Below are 22,491 nucleotides of genomic sequence, written 5' to 3'. Positions count from 1 at the left end.
TCGCTTTAAATCAAAATAAATAAAAAATACATAAGACTTGGCAGAGGTTCCGGGAAATGCGCATCAGTGGGTGGAAAATCCCTAACCCCCTGCCTCGCAGTTTATGCTAACGGGAATTAACTTAATTGAGTAGCGCGAACAGCACAAGGCAAGAAAGGGAAAATAGGAAGCTCCAAAATTGGTTTACATTGTCTATGATGGGCTAGAAAAGGTTTTATTATTTTAGTTTTTAATATTTGAAATATTTATATTATTCACTGACTTATATAAGCTGTAAATTCTACTTAAAAATCGTATTTTTTCCATTTTAAACTTAAGTTTAGAAAACTTGCTATTATAAAGATCAAATAGTAATAACATATCATCACATATCCTAATTAAAAAAAGTCCTCTTAAAGTTTTCAACTATTTAATGAAGTATAAGAGCTGCTCTTTTATATTTCTGACATTTTCAATACTGTCCTTCAGCCATAATCACTGTCTGAAGCTGAAAATGAAGATGAATCTTAAGCAAGTGACAGGAGCAGAATCTGAGAAACTGAGAATTCAGGAGCAGTCAGCCAGCCAGTCAGTAGTCAGGAGGGAGGAGAGAAATGACAAGGAACTACCAAGGATGGTGGAAAAAGGAAGGGTATGGAATAAGGCAGAATGAAGATTGGGGATTGAGGAATCAGGAATGGTAATGGGCGGCTGGGTGGATGAAAACCAAGGTTACTGTCTCCCCCGCGTAATTGCGCATAAAAATGAAGCGATTTATATGCGCGTATTTTTAATGTTTCATAATTGGGTAAGCCCATCAGCAGGATCTGAAGCGGGGGGAAAAGGAGCAGGGATCTGCCTCGCCTCTTTCTCTGTTTGCTAGTGCCTGTGTTTGTGTGTGTGTGTGCGTGTCTGTTACCTTATCTCCTCTGTAAAGTGATATGTTAATGTTTGTCATACGCACACACGCGTGCCATATTAAATGTCGGCTTTTCCTTCAGCGACACTCTATTCTTTTCCTCATTTTCCTTTTGCCCAAAGAGAAGTGAGGAAAAAGATGAAAAACTTAAATAATATCATGGCTTATACATTTTTAAGAAAAAAAGTGTTACTTTTTTTGAAACCACAGTGCGTATGCTTAACTTTTACCCCAAGGAAAATAAACTTTAGTTTAGTAAATCAAATTTTTTTTAAAAATACATACTTAATTAATATTTATTTCTATACAATTTCCAATCAAATGAAGTCATTTAAAAAATCCTTTAAAAAATCGCAATTTTTTATGCCAAATTGGCAAGCATAAACTTGATTTTCCCTGCCTTTCCCTTTAATATTTTTCCCTATAAATTTGATTTTCTCATCAAACTGAAATACACAAGGAATTGATTGGAGTCATAATGACGAGGAGCAAACAAAAATTAATTGTCCACGCAGTGGCGAGCAATTAAAACTTTATCGATGATGGGACAATGGTAATAATGCGTTTTGTAATTACTCGTACAATCGCAGCTCGCACATCGAATAAATACCCAATGTAATGACAAAAACATTGATAACATCTCAACCGGAAGTGTCAAACACTCTGGCTATTTATATGCCCATGATAAGAATGAAAATGAAATGAAAATCACAAAATGAGTGGGGAAACTTTCAAGCACACACCGATAACGATAATCGCTCTCTGATGATTTTCATAAATAAGCCGTAATTCATTTCTTAATTTAACAGCATAATGACCGCTGTTATTTGTATTCATTCCTTGGAAGTCCATTTCGGGATATATATATATATATATATTTGTTTGTGGGAAGGGGCGGGGCGGGGGCAGTGTTCATTAAAATTGAAAAATGCCACTTTAATGAATTTATTTGCGACACTTAACACAAGCACAAGTAAACAGAGAAAAATGATGTTCATTAACATAAAAATTTCGCTTCTTCCACTACAGTGGCCATTGTTATGGGCGCCCCCAGCTCCAGATGTAGCATCTTCCCCTGCTGGTAATACACTTGCGAAAATCTGTACTTAAATGGTAAGCTCTTATTTTAATGTTATTTATATGAGAGCAAAATCAGATAAACCAGACGTTTTTGTACAGTTTAGTAGTAAAATCGAACAAAAATCAAAATTAAGAGCAAGCGAGGCTGCTAATAGGCTGCTCAGTCCAAGTTTCGCAATGTTTTCGTTAATATTTCATTCTTAAAGTCTAGTTAGATCGTCTAAGATGATCTTTTGGATCATCAAATCTTAAAGAGAAAACAAACGACCCACCGTCGAGATCAAATTCTATATGGGATGAATATTCCTATCATATGAATGAATATAGAATATAAGCTAAGTTAGTCCCTTAACTCGCTTAAATATAGTAAAGATCAAAACTTTATAGAAGGCTACCCATTCCGCCACTCCAGGCTCATGAAATATCAGTTAATATCAGTCAAAATAGTCGAGAGAAGTCTAACCCATTTAATTTTTATAAGAGACCTACCAAGGCTTTAGTTAGTGGCTAACATAATCAAGGAAAATTCGACTATTAACAGCAATTTTTAAAAAAAATTGTAATATTTAAACGTAAGCGGAATATTCAAATTTTAACAGAAAATTTTTGAATTTTAAGCAAGTTAACTGGAAGTTAAGTTTTGAATGTTACCCGCCCGTTAACGGCTGTGTTAGCTCAATGTTAATTTTTCCCACACCGGGCTCCTTATAATTCCCAAGTAGTTCTAGCAGGAATGTTATGACTAGGCCGCTGTTGGCCGGTGAAAATCAGTCAAGTCATTTTTGTGTGTGTGTGTTTGTGATAGTTAAGTGCCTCCAAGTTGTCCAGTGGTACTCGCCATCACATTGGTGGTACATGGACATGGCCTCCTTGGAGGATGCAGTGCATCATGGATTTTTTTCAGGAGTCCATTTTTGGGACTTCTGATGACGTCGACATGGACATGGCCTCCATGGAGGATGCAGTGCATCATGGATTTTTTTCGGGAGTCCATTTTTGGGACTTCTGATGACGTCGTTTCTGGATTTAAATGACGATGCGAAAAATGGACATTGCCTAGCAGGAAATCATGGTAAGTGGCAAACTTTTTGTTTTCTGTTGCATAAGCCAAGGGGTTTGTTCAGTCCGTAGCCGGCAGTGCTTGCGATGGCTTCTACATTGCCAGAGCAGCTAAGATCGGCTATAGATGCTAAGTTTTGCAGCCTTTAGTTTGTAATATATCTGTATAAGCGGAGGAGTTTCAAGGTGCTTGCGGAGTGTTTGGAAAGTCAGGATATCGGGGAAAACCAAAAATTGAATTTTATAAGGGATAATATCTTTTCTTACGATAACGTTAACGTAATTTTTGCGAGTGTTCTTGGACCCCAGTTTGTAGTCCCTTCGCTGACAGTTGGTGGGTTTATGGGTTCGTCTTGGGGCTGGCAATTGTCATTACCGTTTCGACTATTGTCAAAGCTGTTAGCCTGCAATTGATGAGTCAATATGTCAACGACTGACAGGTCACGTTGCATCGCACCCTCGCCATTAACTCCACCCCTTGAACTCTCAACACAAGTCAACTCAACACAACTCAACGTGGCTCCCCCAAAACAATTCCGCATTAATTTTCAAATAGTTAACATTCAGGGTTTTATTGCTTCAGAGTTCCAGAGGCAATTGCTTGTGAGGTAATTTAATTAATGCGACTTTCAATCAGGCAACCATTCTGCTGTAATCAGTGTCACTCCGAGAAGGGAATTATTATTATCATTTATGATTTATTTTTCGGATGGAATAATGAAAGCATTGCAGACACTGAACCCAGTCAATAAGTTGGCTACTTTATTGCCAATTTTGACAAACAGCCAAAGTTTTTATTATAAAATGTATAAATTAAGTTTGGATAAAGGATAGATTCCCATTAAATCCAATTCGTTATCTTAAAGAGAAGTCCTTGAAAGGAGTGCCAGTCCCCTTTGCTTGCCTTGCCCTCTGTTTGGTGGCCACTCAAGTTGGCTAAAGAGGCGGTAAAGTGTCCCTGAAGCTGTTGGCCCAAAGTCGGTTGGCCTGTAATCGAAACTGTAAACTCGTTGGCACTCGCATGTGTTTATTGGATCTCCAGGGGGGGCTTGTAAGGGTTCGAAAGGGGAGCACAGGAGTCATGGGTGGAGGTTGACAGGTCAAGAAGTCAGGCTACTAGCAATTACATTTGACTTGTTGTTCCTTTTCATGCACACAGACAAAAGTATGGTATTTTATTATAGAAGATTAAGAATTAAAAGCAAATTATTATGAAGTCTAAAAATATAGCAAAACATTCATGAAAGCGAAAGTGTAGACATTCGAGAAGTAATATTTGTTTAGTGGTATGAAGTTTTTAGCAGTGTACCTGCTGCAATTGCTGGTGAGAAACATCAGAGATCGGGATCCCTGTTGTCCAAAGGCGAAAGGCTAATTCAATTGCTTAGGCGCTCAATGAACAGAACCAACAATCCGCTCGGCAAATTGCTTAATGCTTCAAGTCACGTGTTCGCCGGCTCACCATATTGCCACCGCTTTCTGCGGTTAATTTGCCACATCGACATCAGACTGGGGTCTAGGCAACAACGCCCACCCCCCACCAAAATCGCCATGATTTGCATGGCTCTTTCCCCTCAACCAAACCCCACCTTTCCGTAGCTTTTGGCCAGATTTTCCCCATGGAGTCCCATGGTCAACAGTTTTTGCTGCCATGGGACAGGCTTAGAGAAGTTGGGGAAATCTAATGGTCCCAGTTTAAAATGTTTATAAAAGAAAAAATCTACAAAAAGTGAGATTATTTAGTGATAAATTTTCGATTTATTAAAGTTTTTAATACAAATAGTTTTGAAAATCTTTTTTTTCAAACTATATAAATTACTAAAAATCATAATTATACCATTTATTAAATTAAAGCGCCTTCACTATATTTAAATTTATATTTTCTTTTTTTTAAATTAAGATAAATTTTATATATTACAAAAATAATATTTGTTTAAAATTTTGTTTGGTAATTAGAAGTTCAGAGAAACATTTTCAAAACTAGAAAACTCAAAAAATGACTTTAAAAAACAATAAATTAATGAAAATTAAAATATTTTACAGATATGCACTGCATTGTGTACACTGCTTACAAACTTTGCGGTAAGCTATAAACTGCTTCCTACTGAAGGAGTACAATACAAGGCTGCTGTTAACAAGGAACTGTAACATGAAACTAAATTTCGAAGTTGCTGTTAACTTTTAGCACAATATCTAATAAGAACTCTAGTCAAGTTATAAACCGAATGTGCTGAAAAACCAAGCAGTTCTTTTCACTTAATACTGCTTACAAGAATGGCGGTTATTTTTGAATTAACGATTTACAGTTTCCATCTCTTTTCTTTTCGCAGCCCAAACGATTTTCCATTTTTCTTGGATAAAATAAATATTTTTCCCCAAATTTAAGCCAAAATCAAAATAACAGCTTTAACTTGCAAAATTTACTTTATTTTAAGCTGGTAAATAAACTTGAAAAACATAAAATAACCTATAAATGCTAACCGAATACGAAACATTACCCATTATTCGCAAATAAAAATTATAACCCGCTTCTATACAATACGTTTCTTAGAAAGTCTTCCATTAATTGTCGCTTGAACTAATATTCCTACATTCTCTATTTCTTTCGAAGATCTACTAGAATGTCCTACCTGTCAATCACTTAAGACGCTACCCGCTTCGAGGGGTAAATCGCATATACTACGACCCTAACTTATTATCTAACGAATTGTACACTTTAAAAAAAAAATAAATGTAAAAAATATAGTAAGTTTTAGTTCCGTGTGGGATTTGGTTCGGGTTATGGTGCTCCATCGCCGGTATTCGCTAGTTATTGGAGTCAGTATAGTGTTTCCTTTTTAGAATATGGTGTCCTCTGCTGGTTTCTTATACACCCGCCCCTTCTTCCTCATGTACTGATTGATGAAATCGTAGGATTTGTGCTTGACCGATTCTGTGCAGGACAAAGGATTCCCGGTAACTTCGCAGTATCGCACTTCCTTGTTGGTAATATGATGGCTTAGCTGAAGTGGGAAAGATGATGAAATAAAGGAAAAGTTTACCAGCAAATACAATCCCTAAAACTCACCCTCTTAATCAAGAACTTGTAATCCTCGTCGCTGGTGATCCGTCCCAGTTGGCAGCTCTCCTTGCGGTAAGGACGCAGGAAATCGGCCACATGTCCGCTGATCTCGAAGCGGAACTTCTCGTTGGCCTCACGTCCGCTCGTGACGGACAAAAGACTGTGGGAACTATCAATTAAACACAAAATCAGACTAAACTCAAAAAGGGTAATCTACCCCAGAAGGAGGCTTACCTCTTGCTCTTTTTGCTACGATGCTCCTGGCGATGTTTCTTCACTGGCACATGCGGCGGCATCGGTAGCTTTCGCTTGTTGCCACTCACTCCACTACTGGCCGGTGTGGTTTGGCCAGTGGACTTTCCAAGGGCTGCCAGAGCAGCATGGCTAGTGCTCGGTCCCAGGTTAAGTGAATCCAGTTCCTCCACCTGTGCCACACTACCATCTGCGACGGGTGGCTCAGCAGACGCATCCTCGTCCGAAGAGTATAAATATGCCTGGATGGGCAGAGAGTTAGTGGCGGCAGCATCATCTGGATTGGCCGTGGGTTCCGTAGCTGTGGCAGTGACGTCGATCTTGCGACGACGATAGAACTCCTTGCGTCGTCGGATCTTCTCCTTATTCTCTTTGTACTTTCGGGACTCTAGCTGATTGTATAGGCGATCCTCATCTCTTCTGGGACTGATCACGCGAATCGAGACTAGTCGATTGCGACGCAGCTCGCGACGTTCCTTTACCTTGGCCTCGACATATTGGGCCAGAGATTTGGAACTCAGTGAGCCCACATAGTCCGTGTCGACCTGAATCAGTTCAGTGGCCAAGACTGCTGGATCGTTCTGTAGCTCATGAAGCGGTTGCTGTGTGGGATCCTCTTCGACTAGTGTCTGAAGACGTTGTTCCGGAGTTGGTGGCTCCCATTGCGATATTCGTTCGCGTAGATTATAGTAATATATATCGCCATCGCTTGTCAACCGCCAATGCCAAGCTGGCGGCAAAGGATCCACTCCAGCTGGCAGCTTGTACTCAACGGCCGGGGGAGCAGACTGTCCCCCGTCCACGGCAGGCGAGAGCAGCGCCTGCGTCAGAAGCTCTGTGCGCTGCGGGGCGGGCACTGGTATATCATCGCTGTTAAACCATTCGCCAGTTTCCGAATTCTGATAGAAGGGCAGCTGCTTGGGATCTGTATTCAAATCGGCGCCAAAGAACTCACAACGCAGCTCATGCTCCCGCCAGTCCTCGCTGCAAACACGTTTCTCGGCCTCATCCAGGGCAACCTGAATATTGAAATAGGTTATTAATACTCCTTTGTGGCAATTTGTATTTTCCAAAACTTACCTTCCTCTCGAACAGACTTCGCCTGAGCTCCTTGGATAGGGTACGTCTTGGTTCTGTAGAGGGTCCCATGTCGGATCTACGTCGACCATCGTTCCTGGACATACCATCTATGGATCCATTGCTACCCTTCGCTTGGGTGGTGATGGTGCAAATCGTATTGTTACCACTCATGCGAATGGGTTTGCTAACCCGGCTGCTGGTCGTGTCCCGTCGAAAACGATCCTGTCTGAAGCGATCGCCACTGCTTTCGCGTTCCCGTTGATCCTCCAGTGCGGTGCTGGCATGAACATGCTTCTGCTGGCGATCCGCCTCCCGTTCGTGCTCCTTCATCTGCTCGATTCGCTCGCGCTTGGGAATGCGGAAGATCTCTGGCAGGGCTTGCCATTTCTGGAGCAAGGCAACCATTCGTTTGTGTTGAGCCACCTGCTCGCTTTCGGCCGTTGAAGCCAGACGCTGTTCCAGGCTTGTACTCCACAGCTGGACACTCTGGTAAACGCGACTGTCATTCAGCATTGTGCGATTTGGAATGGGTAGTGATTCAAGGGTGTCTAGCAAAGCAATTCTCAACTGGTCATCGTTGCCATTTTCGCTTATCCAGGCATGCAGCAATCTCAGGCCATGGTAGTCGAGGAAAAGTCTGCGGCATGGTAATTCTCCACGAGTCAGTACAACCAAGAGTTGTAGTCGGGTCTGAAGAAGCTTGGCACGAACCATGCACCGGGAGAACCGCAGCGTGTCGAGCTGGTTCTTCAGCCCGCTGCGGCTGAGCAGTGAAAGTTCCTCCAGCACATCGGGATCCTCGAGCATTGCGTGGAATTTGCTGACCTTTGGCTTCCTCGACGCCTTCTCTGCCGTTCCTGATGAACCACCAGAAGTGGGTTTCAGCCAGCGACCGGCTTTGTATTCCCGGTCCTTGGGCTTGGTCTGCTCCTTGCGCTTGCGATTGGCGGTCTGAGGTAACTTTCCCTTTAGCTTTGACTTGGCCTTGGCCTTTGTTGTCTTGCGGGACTGACCATGTTCCTCCCCAGCTTCTTGCTCCAGTTCCTCTTCATCCATGTCAGCCTCGGTGTCGCTATCCACATCCATTTGTTCTCCCTCATCAGAATCTGGTTCGCCTCCTATCCATCCTCTGCAGTTTGCTGCCTCGCAGTAGCAACGCTGTGCATCGCGGCCATATCTCTGATACTGGTAATCGAATGTGATCTCCTCACCGGGTTGGATCGGTTTCACACTGAAGAAACCAATTCGCAGCTCTCCGTTGACTGTCCACTTCTGGGTCTCGGCATTCGGGTCACAGCTGTGATTAATGTACCGCGAAATGTTTCCCTTGGAGGTCGCGTCAATGATGGCTTCTCCTCGAAGAGCCATAAAATAATAGTGACGATTGCGATCCTTCGAGTACAGATGCTGTCGTCGCTCAAACTCCTCGCTGTCGATTACCTCACCCACATACTCCATGATGAATTCACCTGCAGGCATTTGTAGTTCGGCCGTGATGCCGCATCCCTTCTTCTCTGTGCGAAAAACACGACATGGCCAGCATTGATGCTGTTGGAAGCGCTTATTGGTGCATCGCTGGCCGTTGGTGCACAGCGGACCGCACTCGATCATCAGCATGCGGTTGATGCAGCCAGAACCGCAGCTCAGATGACCCTGTGCCTCCTCGTCGCCAGTAAGGAAGCAGTCGCACTGCATCTCTGCGTTCTCTTGGCTTACCTAGAACAAGAATTGGTATTAGTTATTATCAGATGCGATTGATGAATCTAATCTTTACTAACCTGTCTGGCACAGCGGTAGTAGTTCTCCCTCAGAAGCTGGAAAGTGTTGAGTCCCTCGCTGCGTAGGAACTGCTCGTTTATGGCTTCGATATTTGCCAGCTCGGCCAACTGTTCGCCCATGCTAATCGGTGCCAGTGCCATACTGGCCACGCCTCTTCCCTGGCTAGCCCGCGGTCCCTGCGGCTTTTGCTTGATTCGATGGGATCGGCGCACGCCACCACCAGAGTTTTCCTGAAGAACACTGGTATTGGAAGCAGAGTCTTCCGGGTTGGATTGAGTTGGTGAAGGCGATGGCGTTGTGGCCGGCGTTTCCATATTAGCCACTCGTTGCGCAAACTCATCCTCTTCGGGATTTGAATCCCTTTTAGCCTCTTCCTGTCCCTCCTCCTGTTGGTCTTCCTCAACTTTATAATCGCGCTTGAGAAGATTAACTCCGTCTTCGATGAACTTGGCAATATCGCTAAGCGGATTGGTAGTCTCTAGCTCGGGGGAACTTTGCACATTCCAGCGTCGCATCTTACTGCCGGACGATGTGGATTCGGACGACTCCGTTTCTATGAGAGCAGCATTTAAAGATTCCGCTGATTTTAGGGCCTTCTTTTTCGAAGGTCCTTGGGAAGCACTTGAACTGGAATCCAGTGAACTCTGACGACTAGGCGGTCCCTTACCGGACTTTCGGCCTCTCTTTTTGGCAGTGGGTCGAAGCAGGGTGTCGTGTAGAGGATTTGCAGATGCCTTCGGATGCATCGAGTAGCGACGCTTGGTCAGCGGAACTGGTGTGACGGTCTCAGCTTGACGGTCCTCGCAAACGGTGTTTCGTCGATGATCCAACTTTGAACCTTTGCTTGGTTCAGTTGTAGTTGCCTTAGATTGATTTCGTTTCGAAGAGAACTCCGATGAGGAGGAAAATGGCGAGTTAGCGGACACCTCCTCCGTGGGTGAGCTGCTCGTTCTGAGATCTTTAGCCGACTCACAGATCGTGCTTCGCCTGGGATTTGGCTTCTTTTTGGTCTTCGATCGTTTTAGTTTGCTAGAAATTGGCATGGCTATTTGGTTAGAATCAGAGCTTGGAGAGCTGTTCCTGTCCGGTTTGGGTGAATCTTCATAAATGGTGTTCCGTCGCAAACTGGCCTTGCCTCCCAGAGACTTCTTTTGGCCAACAGCTGGCGTGGCTGTGGCAACGGGAACGGGTGAGTCCACCTTCGGCGGTACTTTCTTTAGTTTTTTCTTGCTCTTCTCCTCGAGACGCATCTGGGCATTGGCCTTATCCATCGCCTTGAACAGGGCATCGCACTCAACAAAGCCTGGAGCTAGCTTATCTTTGTACTTACTGGAAGAAGGATCGGACAGTGACTTCTTTACAGTTTGTTCCTCTTTAAGAGCCTCTGGTGCAGGAATTTCAGATTCACTAGTTGGGTGCTTTTCTGATGAAGATTTCGAGATCTCTGGTGGTGCAGTGGTTGGTGGTGGTTTTAATTGTTCCTTCTTCGCAGAGGAAGCAACTTCTGGTGGGCATTTGGCAGTTTCTTTCTCCTTTTTAGAGACTAAATCAGTAGTAGAAGGTTTCTCGGCCGCTAATATAGATAATTTCGAAGAGGGCTTCTCCTTTTCGATTGCCTTCTTGGAGGTAGATTCTTTAGACGATTTAACACTCGGTTTCGATTTCTTCATTTCGATTTCCTTTAATGATTTAATGTCTTCCTTTTGTTTTGCTGAAATATTTTCTGACAACTCTATTGATGATTTGTCAAGTTCCGTTGGTGAAGCCTTTTCCTTTTTGACAGTCGGTTCTGACAGAAATTTCAGGGCCTCCATTTTCTCTAAAACTTCCGCTTTAATTTGCTCCTGTTGTGGTTTGTCTTCCTCCGTTTTCGGCACAGCTATATTCTTTTCCTCCTGTTCCTGTCGAATTTTCTTAATTTCCGGCAGGGATTTTGACCCTTCAAAGTCATTCCCGGCCTCCGCTTTTTCTGGAACCTCAACTAGCACGTCTTCCTTGGCCGACTCAGTCTTTAAGATAGTGATTTCAGTCTTCTCCACCTCAATTATCGACTTTTCCTTTGTTGATTCATCGCATTTTACTTCTCCAATTGCTTCATTTTGAGTCTCGGGTTCTGGAACATCTATATGAGCCATGTTAGTATCGACTTCTATTTGCGCAAAATGTTTAGACTCGGAAATAGCCTCCGTACGCTCAGTTTCGGGGGGAACCTTCTCAACCGGCTTTGGATCATCTATCAGATCCTGTTCTTTTACGTCTTCCATAGATGGTTTTGTTTCTGCAATTGATTTGGTATCAACTTCTTCAACGGCCTGAGAATCTACAGAGTTTGCTGATTTAGTTTCCATAGACACTTCTAGTTCTGTAACATCTTTCTCCTTTGAAACCATTTCGATGACCAGTTCTGGATCTTTGTTAGCCCTTTCTGGCTCTGCAACTTCTTTGGTGACCAATTCTTTCTCTAGTTCAGTGTCTTCTTTCGGCTTAGGAACGACTTCTTTCGACTTTGAAACGATGATAGTAGACTCTGGAACAACTTTTCCTAGATCTGGTGTGACTGACCTAGCCTCTGATGTCTCCAAAGGAACTTTAAGAACCAATTCCACTTTGGTAGGGGTTATTTCTACCTTCTCCTCCGTCTTGTTCTCAGTTACAATTTCTTCCACCGTCCTAATGGATGCTTCCGGCGACGGAGCTTCAGGCTGACTTTGGCTGTCCTCAATCAGATGTATTAGCACATGGTCCTCCTCGTGGTCCTGTGACTCCTCCAGAATCTGCTTGCTGCTCTCGGCCGCAATCTCAGCAAAAGTCTCCTCGAGAGTCATTCCCTGACGGCTGCTGCCACTTTGTTGTGCAGATCGTCTGCTGCGTCTGGGAGCTGGAGAAGATGACTCGGTTTCAGTTTCTGCTTGTGGTGGGGTGGCCCTTTCTATTGCCACATCCTCTTCCTCTTCGGCTTCGTCATCAGCTGACCAAAGGCTGGGCGGTCCACTTAGCACCTCCACCATCATCTCGTCGAGATCCTGTTCTGGATCTGGAGTTGAACTCTGCTTGGCTAAATCGATGTCGGCCAGTGGCTGTAGTTCCTTTTCAGCAGCAGGTTCTTGTTCCTGCTCCTCCGCCATCTTGGGACTCTCGGATTCGATTTCGATAAAGATGATCTGTGAGTCGGAATCTGAGTTGTCCTCTCCAACTACAATACGTGACAGCTTTTGCTCCTGGTCTGGCTGCTCATCCATGGCGTTCTCATCCTGCAATGCTGGTGGCTCCACTTCTGGTGATGAAGACATTGGAGAATTGCCGGAATCGGAAGACTCCTGCCTGCGGTTGAAATTCAGGCGCTTGAGTGAGACCCTTAACTTGGATTTGGGCTTCCGTTTGACAAAGCCAGCCGCCTCAGCACTATCACCACTGCTGCTCGTAGTGGAAGCCGTAGTGCTGGTGGAATTAGTATCCGAATCGCAACAAACGGGAGCGATGGCACTTGGTACGATGGCCACATCCGTTGGCTGGCTCTTTCTGGGACGACCTCGTTTGCGAGCGGGCGTCCCGGGAAGACTAGCCGCAGTCTGATGGGGATTGCCAACAACTGGTTCACTGGTCACTTGAGCCACAATCAAACTTTGGGTGGGCCGTGGCTTTGCAAAGATCTCCAAAGCTGGTGGAGGCGGTGGTGGTGGTGGCAATGACTGATGGCTACTCTCGAACATGGAGAACAAACGGCTAACTGGTGCGATGGAGCCAGCAGCTGTTGGTGTCGATGTAGATAGTCCTGATGTGCTGGGACTGGGATTCGAGTCGATGCGTGCCTCGATCTGTATTTTGTGCGCCTTCCGATTCTTATTGAGCAAATCCCGGACATCGAACTTGATGATCTTTTTGCGGGAACTGCGGCGACACTCGTTTTGACTGACATCCTGATCCTCTGCAGGAGTGAGCGATTCGTCTCCATCTGCTTTGTGGGATGATGAATGAGCAGGCTGGGTTGCAGCAACGTGAGGCGTTATTTTCGGTGGCCGACCTCGTCCGCGGCCACGTGACGCAACCACAACTGGAATAATCGGAGCAGACTCCTCCATTTCGCGGCCAACTGTCGACGGAAAAGCAATGGGCACACTACAATTGGCAACTTATGGTTAAACAATTTACACTTTAGAGGCGACGATGATGCCTGTTTTCGTGTCCAAATCACAGTGCAATCGGTTCTTTTAGTTCCATCTCAATCTGGAAAGATATTTACAGTTATAAACTAACTGCAAGTGCCGTCACATGCACACACACGCACAACACACATGCTCCAAGCCACAGACACATCCTTCGATTTTTTCCCCAGCTCTTCTTCCTCTTCTTCTTGTTTACGCACTACTGACAGTGTTGGTTATGTTATGTATGGCTTGGATGGAGGTTAACTGTGATTTTGGGGTGTTTGTACCTACTAAGCATGTGTGTCTGCTTGGAGATATTATCTTGCTAGCCTGTGCATGGTCACACTGGCGAAACAGAAATAGAGAGCTAGAGAGAGAACTTTCTGAAACGCAAATTCAAAAATAAACGTTCGCCGAACTAACTAACTGTTCATGTCGCAAAGTTAACAAAAACACATAATTATTTAATTCAGTTTTCTATAAAAGACCATCGTTGAAAATCCCACGCACATGTACCGTTAGATACCGGAATATCGAAAAATCGAAGTGCGTTAAATGTCAAGGACAACGGAAAAGCCACAACAAAATAAAAGGAACAACACAAAGAAAGCTAGAGGGAGAAAGCAACAACTAGGAAAGTTGTGAAAGGAATATAAGGAAACTACTTCAAGAAAAAGCGTAAACATGTCGAATCCGGTGCACGGAAGACCGCCAAATAGCTCAGGCTCCTCATCTGGCTCTGCCTCCTCGCCAATTTCGGTGACCGTACAGCCTGTAAACACTGGAAACAGTTCCTCATCCTCGTCCTCCTCCTCATTGGGCGGCGGAATCCTCAAGGACAAGATGGGACTACCACCAGTCTACCTCAACCTCAATGATGTAAGCCAGATTTCTTTTTGTTCTATTATCTATGTATTATCTTTGTAATCATCTCTTCCTACAGAATGCCAAGGATCAGACTCAATCCTCCTGTTCACCTCTGCAAAACTGGGACGATACTCGCACCGCCGACGTTTGGCTGTCCTCGCTGCACAGCGTCATATTCATCATCACCTGTGCCCTGGCCGCGTTCATTCTGTTCCGCAATGTTCTAACTTGGTAATTATTAGAATTTTCGAGGGAATTCGCTTTCTCTCATATTCTTAAGATCTCTCTTTCCTTGGCTGCTTAAATTTTAACACAAATCACAGATTATTCAAGGGATATGTGCGCTTTAGGGCCTAAGTAATTTCCTTTTAAAAACGAACAATTTTCACAGCCATTTCTTTTATAAAAGGTAGATAGAATTCTGTATTTTATGGTTTTAGATTATCAAAACAAATGTGATAAAAATTGAATCAAATATTGCATAGCTTTCTGAAAATGAAATGATCAGTAGGGGTATTCCAAGCTTTGCCAGCTGCAGGTGGACTTTCTCCCTCTCTTTTATTTTCGGCGAGAGTCTGGAATAAAGTTGAGCTTTGATTTTGTGAGCTGCGCTTTTCCAAGCGATCCGGCAATCAAAATTGCCAGTTGCTTTTGCGACGCTCAGCGGCGAAGACCAAGTGCGCAAAGAAAGCAAAAGAGAGGGAAAAAACAAAAGAGCAGAACGAAGAATCGGGAGAAAGCCAATTCTACAAGAATCAGAACAACATTGAGATTACGAACCATGGAGGATAAATTCATCGAGGTTTCTTATATCTATGCCAGGCACTTGCAGAGCTTTTGGGGCGCCTCCGGGGACTTCTGGCAGTCACAGTGGGACAAATTCATCGACTCGTTCGGTAAGTAAATCCAGAAAACTAAAAACAAACAAACAAATACCAAAACAAAAGAATAGAAAAATTCGCAGGTAAAATGGCGAGGGAAAAGAAGGCGAGGGGCATAACAAACTAAACTTTGCTCCTCTCGTTGTGCTTATGTGATATATTGTGCAAATTGCAATTCTCAGCCACTGGCGATACAACAAAATGTCAACATCAACTGTTTTGTTTACTAATTCCATTGCACAGACACAAAGATACAAAGATACGGACACAAAGATACAAAGAGACACATGCAAAAGATACAGATACAAACGCAGGCAGAAGTGCTGCCAATTAGCCGAAATGAATCGCCGCGTTACTCACTCAAATTTGAATTTTTCATTAAACAAATGTATAGTAAACATAACCCTCAATCTCGTATTGCTATTTTAGTTTTTTTTACCGTCGTTTTGTTAATATTCTAACTTTATTTAGCTAGTGCTAATATTTACATATGCATTTGCACAATAGGCTCAATGTTCTGCGCTTATTATTGCTTAAGCTTAAAGTCGGTTGCTAAATCAATCAGGGTTCATAGTTTAATTTGCATTTTTTTATATCTTTTTCACTTGTTAATTCACACCCTTTATTGCCTTTTGATTCTGTTTAATGCCTTTTATCTTTATGGGTTTATTAAGCAGCTTTATTCTTCTGACAACCAATCTCTAGCATTTTATTTCCTTTATTATTTTTTTAATATATTTTAATGTGCCGTTTATTAAACTTGTTAAAGAACTTCTTATCATTTGAGTTTTTACATTTATCTCTATATTAACTCTATCTCCTTAAACCAATCAATAAATAATAAATATCCGTATTATAACCAGGTGACGAGCCCATGGTGCTGTGGGTCTTTGGAACCACCATTTTTACGATGATCGTCTACTGGAGCGTGGGCACACTGTACACATTCATGGACCTGACCAACCGACCAGCCTGTCTGCGCAAGTACAAGATTCAACCCGGGACCAATGAGCCCGTTGAAGCGCGTCGTCTGTTAAAGGTACGAAATTGATCGATGGAAAAACAAAGATTCAATTGATCTTATGGCTGACCTCTATTTTAGGTGATATGGTGCGTGGTATGCAACCAAATATTCGTGGGAATACCGTTGGCCTATGCCAGCTACCGTCTGATGGAGATTCGTGGACTAAGCGACATTCGCGATTTGCCGACCTTTCATTGGGTCTGTTTCGAGTTGACCGTGTGCATCCTGATGGAGGAACTGGGCTTTTATTACTCACACCGCCTGCTGCACCACAAGCACATCTATAAGTACATCCACAAGCAGCATCACGAATGGACGGCCCCAATCTCGGTGACGGCCATCTATTGCCATCCGATTGAGCACATCTTCAGCAACCTGTTGCCTCCCTTCTTGGGCGTCTTTCTCATGGGCAGTCATGTGGCCACGGCGTGGCTATGGTTCGCCTTAGCTATCCTTTCAACGCTTAACGCACACTCAGGCTACCATCTGCCATTCTTTCCCAGTCCCGAGGCCCACGATTTTCACCATCTTAAGTAAGTCATAGGAATTTATTGATCTATCATTATTTAATACATCCTGACCATCGACAGATTCAACAATTGTTTCGGTGTTCTCGGCGTGCTGGATCGCCTTCATGGCACCGATTCCCTATTTCGGGCCACCAAGTCGTATGCGCGACACATCATGATGCTGAGCTTTAAGCCGCCGCGCGATGCTTTCCCCGATCCGACGATGAAGTGAGCAGACGGAGTTCTCTTGTGCATGGCAGCAAGCATTTCTCAATCTGTGTATACAAATTTTAATTGTGATATGACAAGGCAGATCCTATTTTGTACACCTCATATGTAGTCGTTGTTGTGCAGACCCCTAGAATCCAGCACACACGAGCACCGCTCCCAGAGCGAATCCCCCACACAAATGTTAATCGAGTCGAATAAAACTTAAATGTAAATGTAATGCCAAAATGGAGGATATTTGGTAATCGAGAAGAAAAAGTCTTTGGTTTAACAATCATAAGCGTTCTTTATATACGTATAATTAGGATTCATAATTAACAACTAAGTTCTAATATTATAATAAGTTTTTTTTTCGTAGGTATGACAGAAAGACAGAGACTTACAAATGAGCATTGCTAAACATTACTAGGGTTAACAAAAGAAAAAGGTAGACGACGAAAGACTTTTAGGAAGGTTAAAACTTATTGGATAGGAAAACCAAAAATATAATCACAAAAGGTAAATATGTATACGATTAAAAAAAAAATAGGGATTAAATAGTCGATTGTCTTAGGGAACTAAACAAGATTTGTGGACGGTCCGAGGGTGGATGGATCCCTCGGCTATTGCTTCACCGCCTGAGCCTGCTGCTGCCCACTGCCGCTGCCCTTCAGCTTGGTCTCGAACTCCCCAAGAACCTCCTTGTAGTGGGGACCAAGCTCTTCGCGGACCGTCTCATACCAACGGGCAAGCTTGTTGCGATTCTGGAACGTATTGTAGCCGATGGATTCTGTAATGGAAAGATGGAAAAAGTTATTACCAGGTGATGGGAAGTATAGGTAATGGATTTATCTTTTTAGTTTAGGATCCATACAGACTGTTATCTTGAAAACTTACTGGGCTGATCGATCTCGCAGATGGCGCTGAGGTCCGCAAAGGAGATGTTGTCACCCAGCATAAACTTGCGGGAGTTAAGGAAAAGCTGCTCGAACTCGTTGAGCGTGTGCTCCAGCTGCTTGCTAGCGAGATTCACCTGTAGTCAACAAAGATAATAATTAGTTGAAGGAACAATATCAGGATCACGATGAGAATCCCTTACCGCATTATCAGCGGGACGAGTCTTCTGCAGATAAGGCACCAGCCACTTTTGCTGGAAATACTCAGTGGTGGCTACGCCCATGTTAGTCTGCTGCCAAGCCAGATACTCATCGATCCTGCTGCGACCAAGATGACGTCGTGGATACCAGTGCTCTGGCACCAGCTTCTCGCGAGCCAGATGCCGGAAGATGGCCACGTTCTCGGACAGCTGGTAGCCATGATCTGTGATTGCAGGCAGCTTGCGGAACCGGTTGACATTGTCCCGGAACTCGCCAGTCAAGTGCTCACCTGTAATGGGCAAGAGAAAGGGAATGGGGGTAAGCCGGTGAGATAATGATATACCCACAAAAAAAGTAATCTATACTTAAATCTAATAACAACACCAGAGTTATTACTCATTAAAGTTTTTTGGAAGAATATTAATGATAAGATAGTGTACTAATTTTTAAAAAATACTTGCAAAAGGTTATTTATTATATATTTTTTTACTAACTTAATCGAAGATATAACCATGCTAACAAGTTCTTAACTCAACAAAAGCCAATTTCATCAAATTTCTAATCAAATTTATATATATTTTTTAAATTTAGTAACTATTACTGCTTGGTCGTGTGTTTCCAACCACAGATCGCCTGATCCCAGCGAGATACGTGCTAGTCGACAACAGGTGACTAAACACGGGCCAAATTTTGGGAACTGATAACGATAAGGCGATTGATGAAGGAAAAATGGAAGAAATATTGCCCTCAAAAGAGGGGCGTGTCCCTCTTGCCAGCGACAATGGCAAAGTCATTGTCAATGTCGCCAGTTTGTCCATCAAGGTCATCGGAGGGAGTGGAGTATAGAAGTCCCATAAACTGTGGTTTGTTTTTGGGGAGGAGTGCGAAATCGTGCGGCACTTGCGAGGTCTCCGCCGGCTCTATAAATACCCCGATCTGCGTCGGAATCTGGATGAGTGCACAAACAAATTGAGGGCCATATCCACACCCACTCCACGCCATCCCATCATGACTTTGGGGTGGTGTGGTGCGAATAAACAAAGAAATTAACTGAGTATTTCATGGAAACCTAATTGATTAGTCAGCACCAGAGGCGGACTGTGATTCTCTCGACATTAGCTGATTAGATTCGGAATTGGCAGTGGCAATTTTTCAATTTTATAATTACTGCCATTTGGAAAATTAAAGCGCTGCATGATGGCCCACAGTCGAGCCAAAGGGCGATTCGTGAGAGATTCGTGATTGACTGAATGATCAAGATCTTGCTGGCTGTAGCTGAACCCATGGATCGTAATAAAAGTGGGGAAGCCGGAAGCACGAGCGGATTATTATAGCAGGTGCATTGTATGTCAATTAATTAGTGCTCCTCTTATCTCTGGTAATCTTCCATAAACAGCTTATCTTTGTGAACCCCAAAAAACCAGTAGAAATTGTATCAATTTTTTGGTAGTTTTCCCTCAAGTCCCGCTATTGGTCTAATCAAGCAAACCCGTCTAACCTGATTCGATCTCTGGGGGAACTCACTATCTAACCAATAGATTGCATTAGACATCGGTGTAAAAACTTTTAGAAAGGTATAACAAAAACTGCATACTAATTCATGGTTAGCCATATAATAACCTCATATGACCTCTAGTAACTCAGCTTACAAGCGATGGATTGTTTTGCAAATCGTTAGAGCCACTCGTAGATAAGTATCTGGAGGGGTATACCAAATTGGGTTAGAAAATATCAATTTTTATGGTATCAATAGCGCCAATCAAAGGCTTTATTCGATTTCCACTTGATCCGAATTGCAGTCCGGGGCTCGTAAACTCTCGACCAGATTAGATTCCTTGCGTCATGCTCGAGCGGCATGAAAACCGGGTGAGCTCTGCTGTGTAGTGTATAGCTTTATGTACATTGTACATATACCAACTACTGAAAGTGCTTGCCCCCGCAACGGAGTCTTTAACCTCCACAAGGTTGTCTTGTTGTCTCCACTCGAATGCAGCGCCGACGACGACTCTGATTTCTAAGCTAACTACTACTGCTCACCACCGATCTCTCGGCACTCTCTGTGGAGTGCAAAGTCCAACTGCCAGCCAAAATAAAGAGCGGGCCTGTCTGGGAATCCAACATTGTACGAGTATCTAGAGGAATGAAAAGGTCTCCTTGGGATTAGCATAACACTAAATTTGTATCCAGGTATCCGATGCGGATATTAATTTACTGACAGAGATACTGGCTTAGTTGACTGACGTCAACCCGAGAAATGCAAACCCGATCAGATATTATCCATACACACATATCGTGATTATATATGCAGCTGTTAATGGCGGCTGATTGCATCCTCGCATCAATTCTGCACTTTATGGCGTTTCCGCAACCTTGACCAAGTGGAAAACGACCAACACGCAGATGTGCGAGACCCCGCGCCCCTTTTTTTTTTTTTAAATATCTATATGTGAGGTCTAAGGGGGCTTCGAAAAGTGCTAAGCGCACGCGCAGCTTGGTAAACATAAGAAAAAAAACATGAAAAGATGGAAGAAAACAAAACACAAATGAAAAGTAAAGAAAAAACAAAGTGGCAAACAAATCAGTAGATCTTAACAAAGAAATTGATAAGTGTCCCAGTTTGGCAAGCAGGTGATAAAACCAGCGCAAAGATCGGTTTTTAGATTCCCGCAGAGTAAACACGATCAAAGTGCACTCTGAGTTTTTCGGGGTACAGTCGAACTTAAGTAACTAGAACGAAACTATATTTAAAAACCATATTTAAGGATTCAAATGATAAGCTAGGATATTTCAGCATAAAGTAGTTTAGGGTAAACAAATTTAAAAGTGAAAATTCTTATAAAATTTGCCTTCTTGAGGATCGACTGTTTGTTTTCGCATTTTCGGTTTTCGGCTTTCTAGCAGGCGATAAAAGCGTGAATCGAAAGCGATTATGAGGTTTTTTAGGATGCCCCCAGTGGGTTAAGATTAACAGTAAACACGTTCAAAGTGCACCGCTCAAATTGCTTCAAAAACAATTAACAAAGTCTTATATGTATTTTTGCACTCGGTTTTTTATAAGTGGAAGCTCACGTTTGTCTTGTGTTAGCAAATTCCTTAATCTTATCAATAAACAATAATGGAATTGTTATTTTTTAAACACCATCACGTTTGGCTTGAACTTATAAATTCATTAATCTATGCTCCCGATTTCTTCAATTGTTTTGAGATTAGGTGACATTATTTAAATGATTCCCCTAACTATGACCGGACGACTGCCCACTTTCGCCTTGGAAACTTTTTCGTTTGAGTTGTGGAATTTTTAACGAGCGGAAAATTTATTATTTGGAAACTCCCAGTCCAAAACGACTTGAAAAACATATATATATATACGAGTATATATATATATATATATATCGAAAAAACGTAGAGCGAACAAAGGGCAGCATAAATGCATAGGAATGTGTGTGACAATCGAAGGGTCGGATCGACCTTTGGGCCCTAAAAATGTCTTATAGATAGATGTGGATGTTGTGCGTGTGTGTGACATTGGGCACGTAGACACACCACTCCTCCTCACTACTCACCTTTCAGCATCGATATGGGAATGGCCTCGAAGGGAATTTTGGATGCTTCCAAAAGGATATAGAGCGCCCGGCTCGATTGGTTCAGGAAATCAAAGTAGAACTTAAGTGGCTGCGACATCTTGTTAACTCTGCTTGACTTTGCGGTGTCCAAGTAGTGACTAGTTTTATTTTTTTTTTTCAAAAAAAAAAAAGAAAAAATACTTCAAAATCCAATACAATCCAAATTCGAAAATCCAAGATTCAAAACTGTGATCGCTTGGAACCGGACTGCTGGACTTTTGCTGCTAGACTGAGCTCGCAGCACTGTCGCTGCGACATTTTAAACGCAACGGCACAGCGTCGACGTCGACTGCGCTGCGTATCGGTTGGGTGGGGGATGGCGGTATATGGGAAGGGAAGGGGGCGGTGTTTTGGGGCGCATTCAGTAAATGCGCCGCAAAAACAAGCCAGCAGCAGAGCAGCAAAGCAGCGAAGCGATCACAACAAGATGCTAACGAAAAAAAGCGAACACAAAAACAAAAACAGAGACTAAAAAGACCGGCTTCTTGTTCATATATTGCATATGGGCCCCCACTGCTGCTCCGCCTCTGCAGCCCCTCCTATGACGCCTCTGCTGGCGCTGCTTTTACTCTTTCGTGTAGATCGGAACATTGCGACTGCATCTCCCACTCAAAAGAGGGTGTGGTCCACTGTGAAAGGTAATCGCTGGTTAACCAAAACCATCTATGATAACTCGACTGTTAAGACTCTGATTGTAGTCAAAATCGGTATGAGCTAACAGTACATATTTTCCTGGTTGTATACCAAAAATTATATCCAAAATCAGATAATAACATTAGTTACTATAAGAAAATCTGATAGAGTTCATTTCTTAGGAAAAACTCTGTGATTTTTACTAGCTCTTTACCTCAGTTTATTCCAATACATTCGTTTAATAACATTATTAGATAGATATGATAGGGTATTTAAGAAGTGCCTCTCGACTCGAT

The 22,491-nt window shown here is 43.1% G+C and overlaps 3 protein-coding genes across 5 annotated transcripts; 1 reads left to right on the top strand and 2 right to left on the bottom strand.

Moving 5' to 3' along the window:
• Positions 1 to 5,442: 5,442 nt before the first annotated feature.
• LOC108118378 (probable histone-lysine N-methyltransferase CG1716) lies at positions 5,443 to 13,572 on the bottom strand. Of its 3 annotated transcripts, XM_017231051.2 has the most exons (6): positions 13,495 to 13,568; positions 9,209 to 13,433; positions 7,431 to 9,146; positions 6,333 to 7,369; positions 6,105 to 6,267; positions 5,443 to 6,039 (listed from the first exon to the last, which is right to left on the bottom strand). In XM_017231051.2, exons 2-6 carry the CDS (start codon positions 13,286 to 13,288, stop codon positions 5,875 to 5,877), a joined length of 7,161 nt encoding a protein of 2,386 aa, XP_017086540.1. In that variant the 5' UTR covers positions 13,289 to 13,433; positions 13,495 to 13,568; the 3' UTR covers positions 5,443 to 5,874. The 3 variants fall into 3 exon arrangements, with proteins under 3 accessions (XP_017086540.1, XP_017086539.1, XP_017086541.1); XM_017231050.2 differs by having other exon boundaries at positions 9,209 to 13,572; XM_017231052.2 differs by having other exon boundaries at positions 6,105 to 6,258; positions 9,209 to 13,572.
• A 137-nt stretch (positions 13,573 to 13,709) lies between these two features.
• On the top strand, positions 13,710 to 17,083 carry LOC108118383 (fatty acid hydroxylase domain-containing protein 2). Its single transcript, XM_017231058.1, has 6 exons — positions 13,710 to 14,233; positions 14,298 to 14,452; positions 15,044 to 15,117; positions 15,966 to 16,141; positions 16,205 to 16,659; positions 16,717 to 17,083. The coding sequence occupies exons 1-6, from the start codon at positions 14,039 to 14,041 to the stop codon at positions 16,865 to 16,867; spliced, it is 1,206 nt and encodes a 401-aa protein (XP_017086547.1). The 5' UTR covers positions 13,710 to 14,038; the 3' UTR covers positions 16,868 to 17,083.
• A 46-nt stretch (positions 17,084 to 17,129) lies between these two features.
• LOC108118384 (glutathione S-transferase theta-3) lies at positions 17,130 to 21,812 on the bottom strand. Its single transcript, XM_017231059.2, has 4 exons — positions 21,503 to 21,812; positions 17,942 to 18,228; positions 17,740 to 17,875; positions 17,130 to 17,632 (listed from the first exon to the last, which is right to left on the bottom strand). The coding sequence occupies exons 1-4, from the start codon at positions 21,618 to 21,620 to the stop codon at positions 17,466 to 17,468; spliced, it is 708 nt and encodes a 235-aa protein (XP_017086548.1). The 5' UTR covers positions 21,621 to 21,812; the 3' UTR covers positions 17,130 to 17,465.
• Positions 21,813 to 22,491: the final 679 nt, after the last annotated feature.

The sequence above is a fragment of the Drosophila eugracilis genome, unplaced genomic scaffold, assembly GCF_018153835.1.
Source record: "Drosophila eugracilis isolate 14026-0451.02 unplaced genomic scaffold, ASM1815383v1 contig_124, whole genome shotgun sequence".
NCBI classification, from domain to species: Eukaryota; Metazoa; Arthropoda; class Insecta; order Diptera; family Drosophilidae; genus Drosophila; species Drosophila eugracilis.
This window is presented reverse-complemented; position numbering and strand designations above follow the sequence as displayed.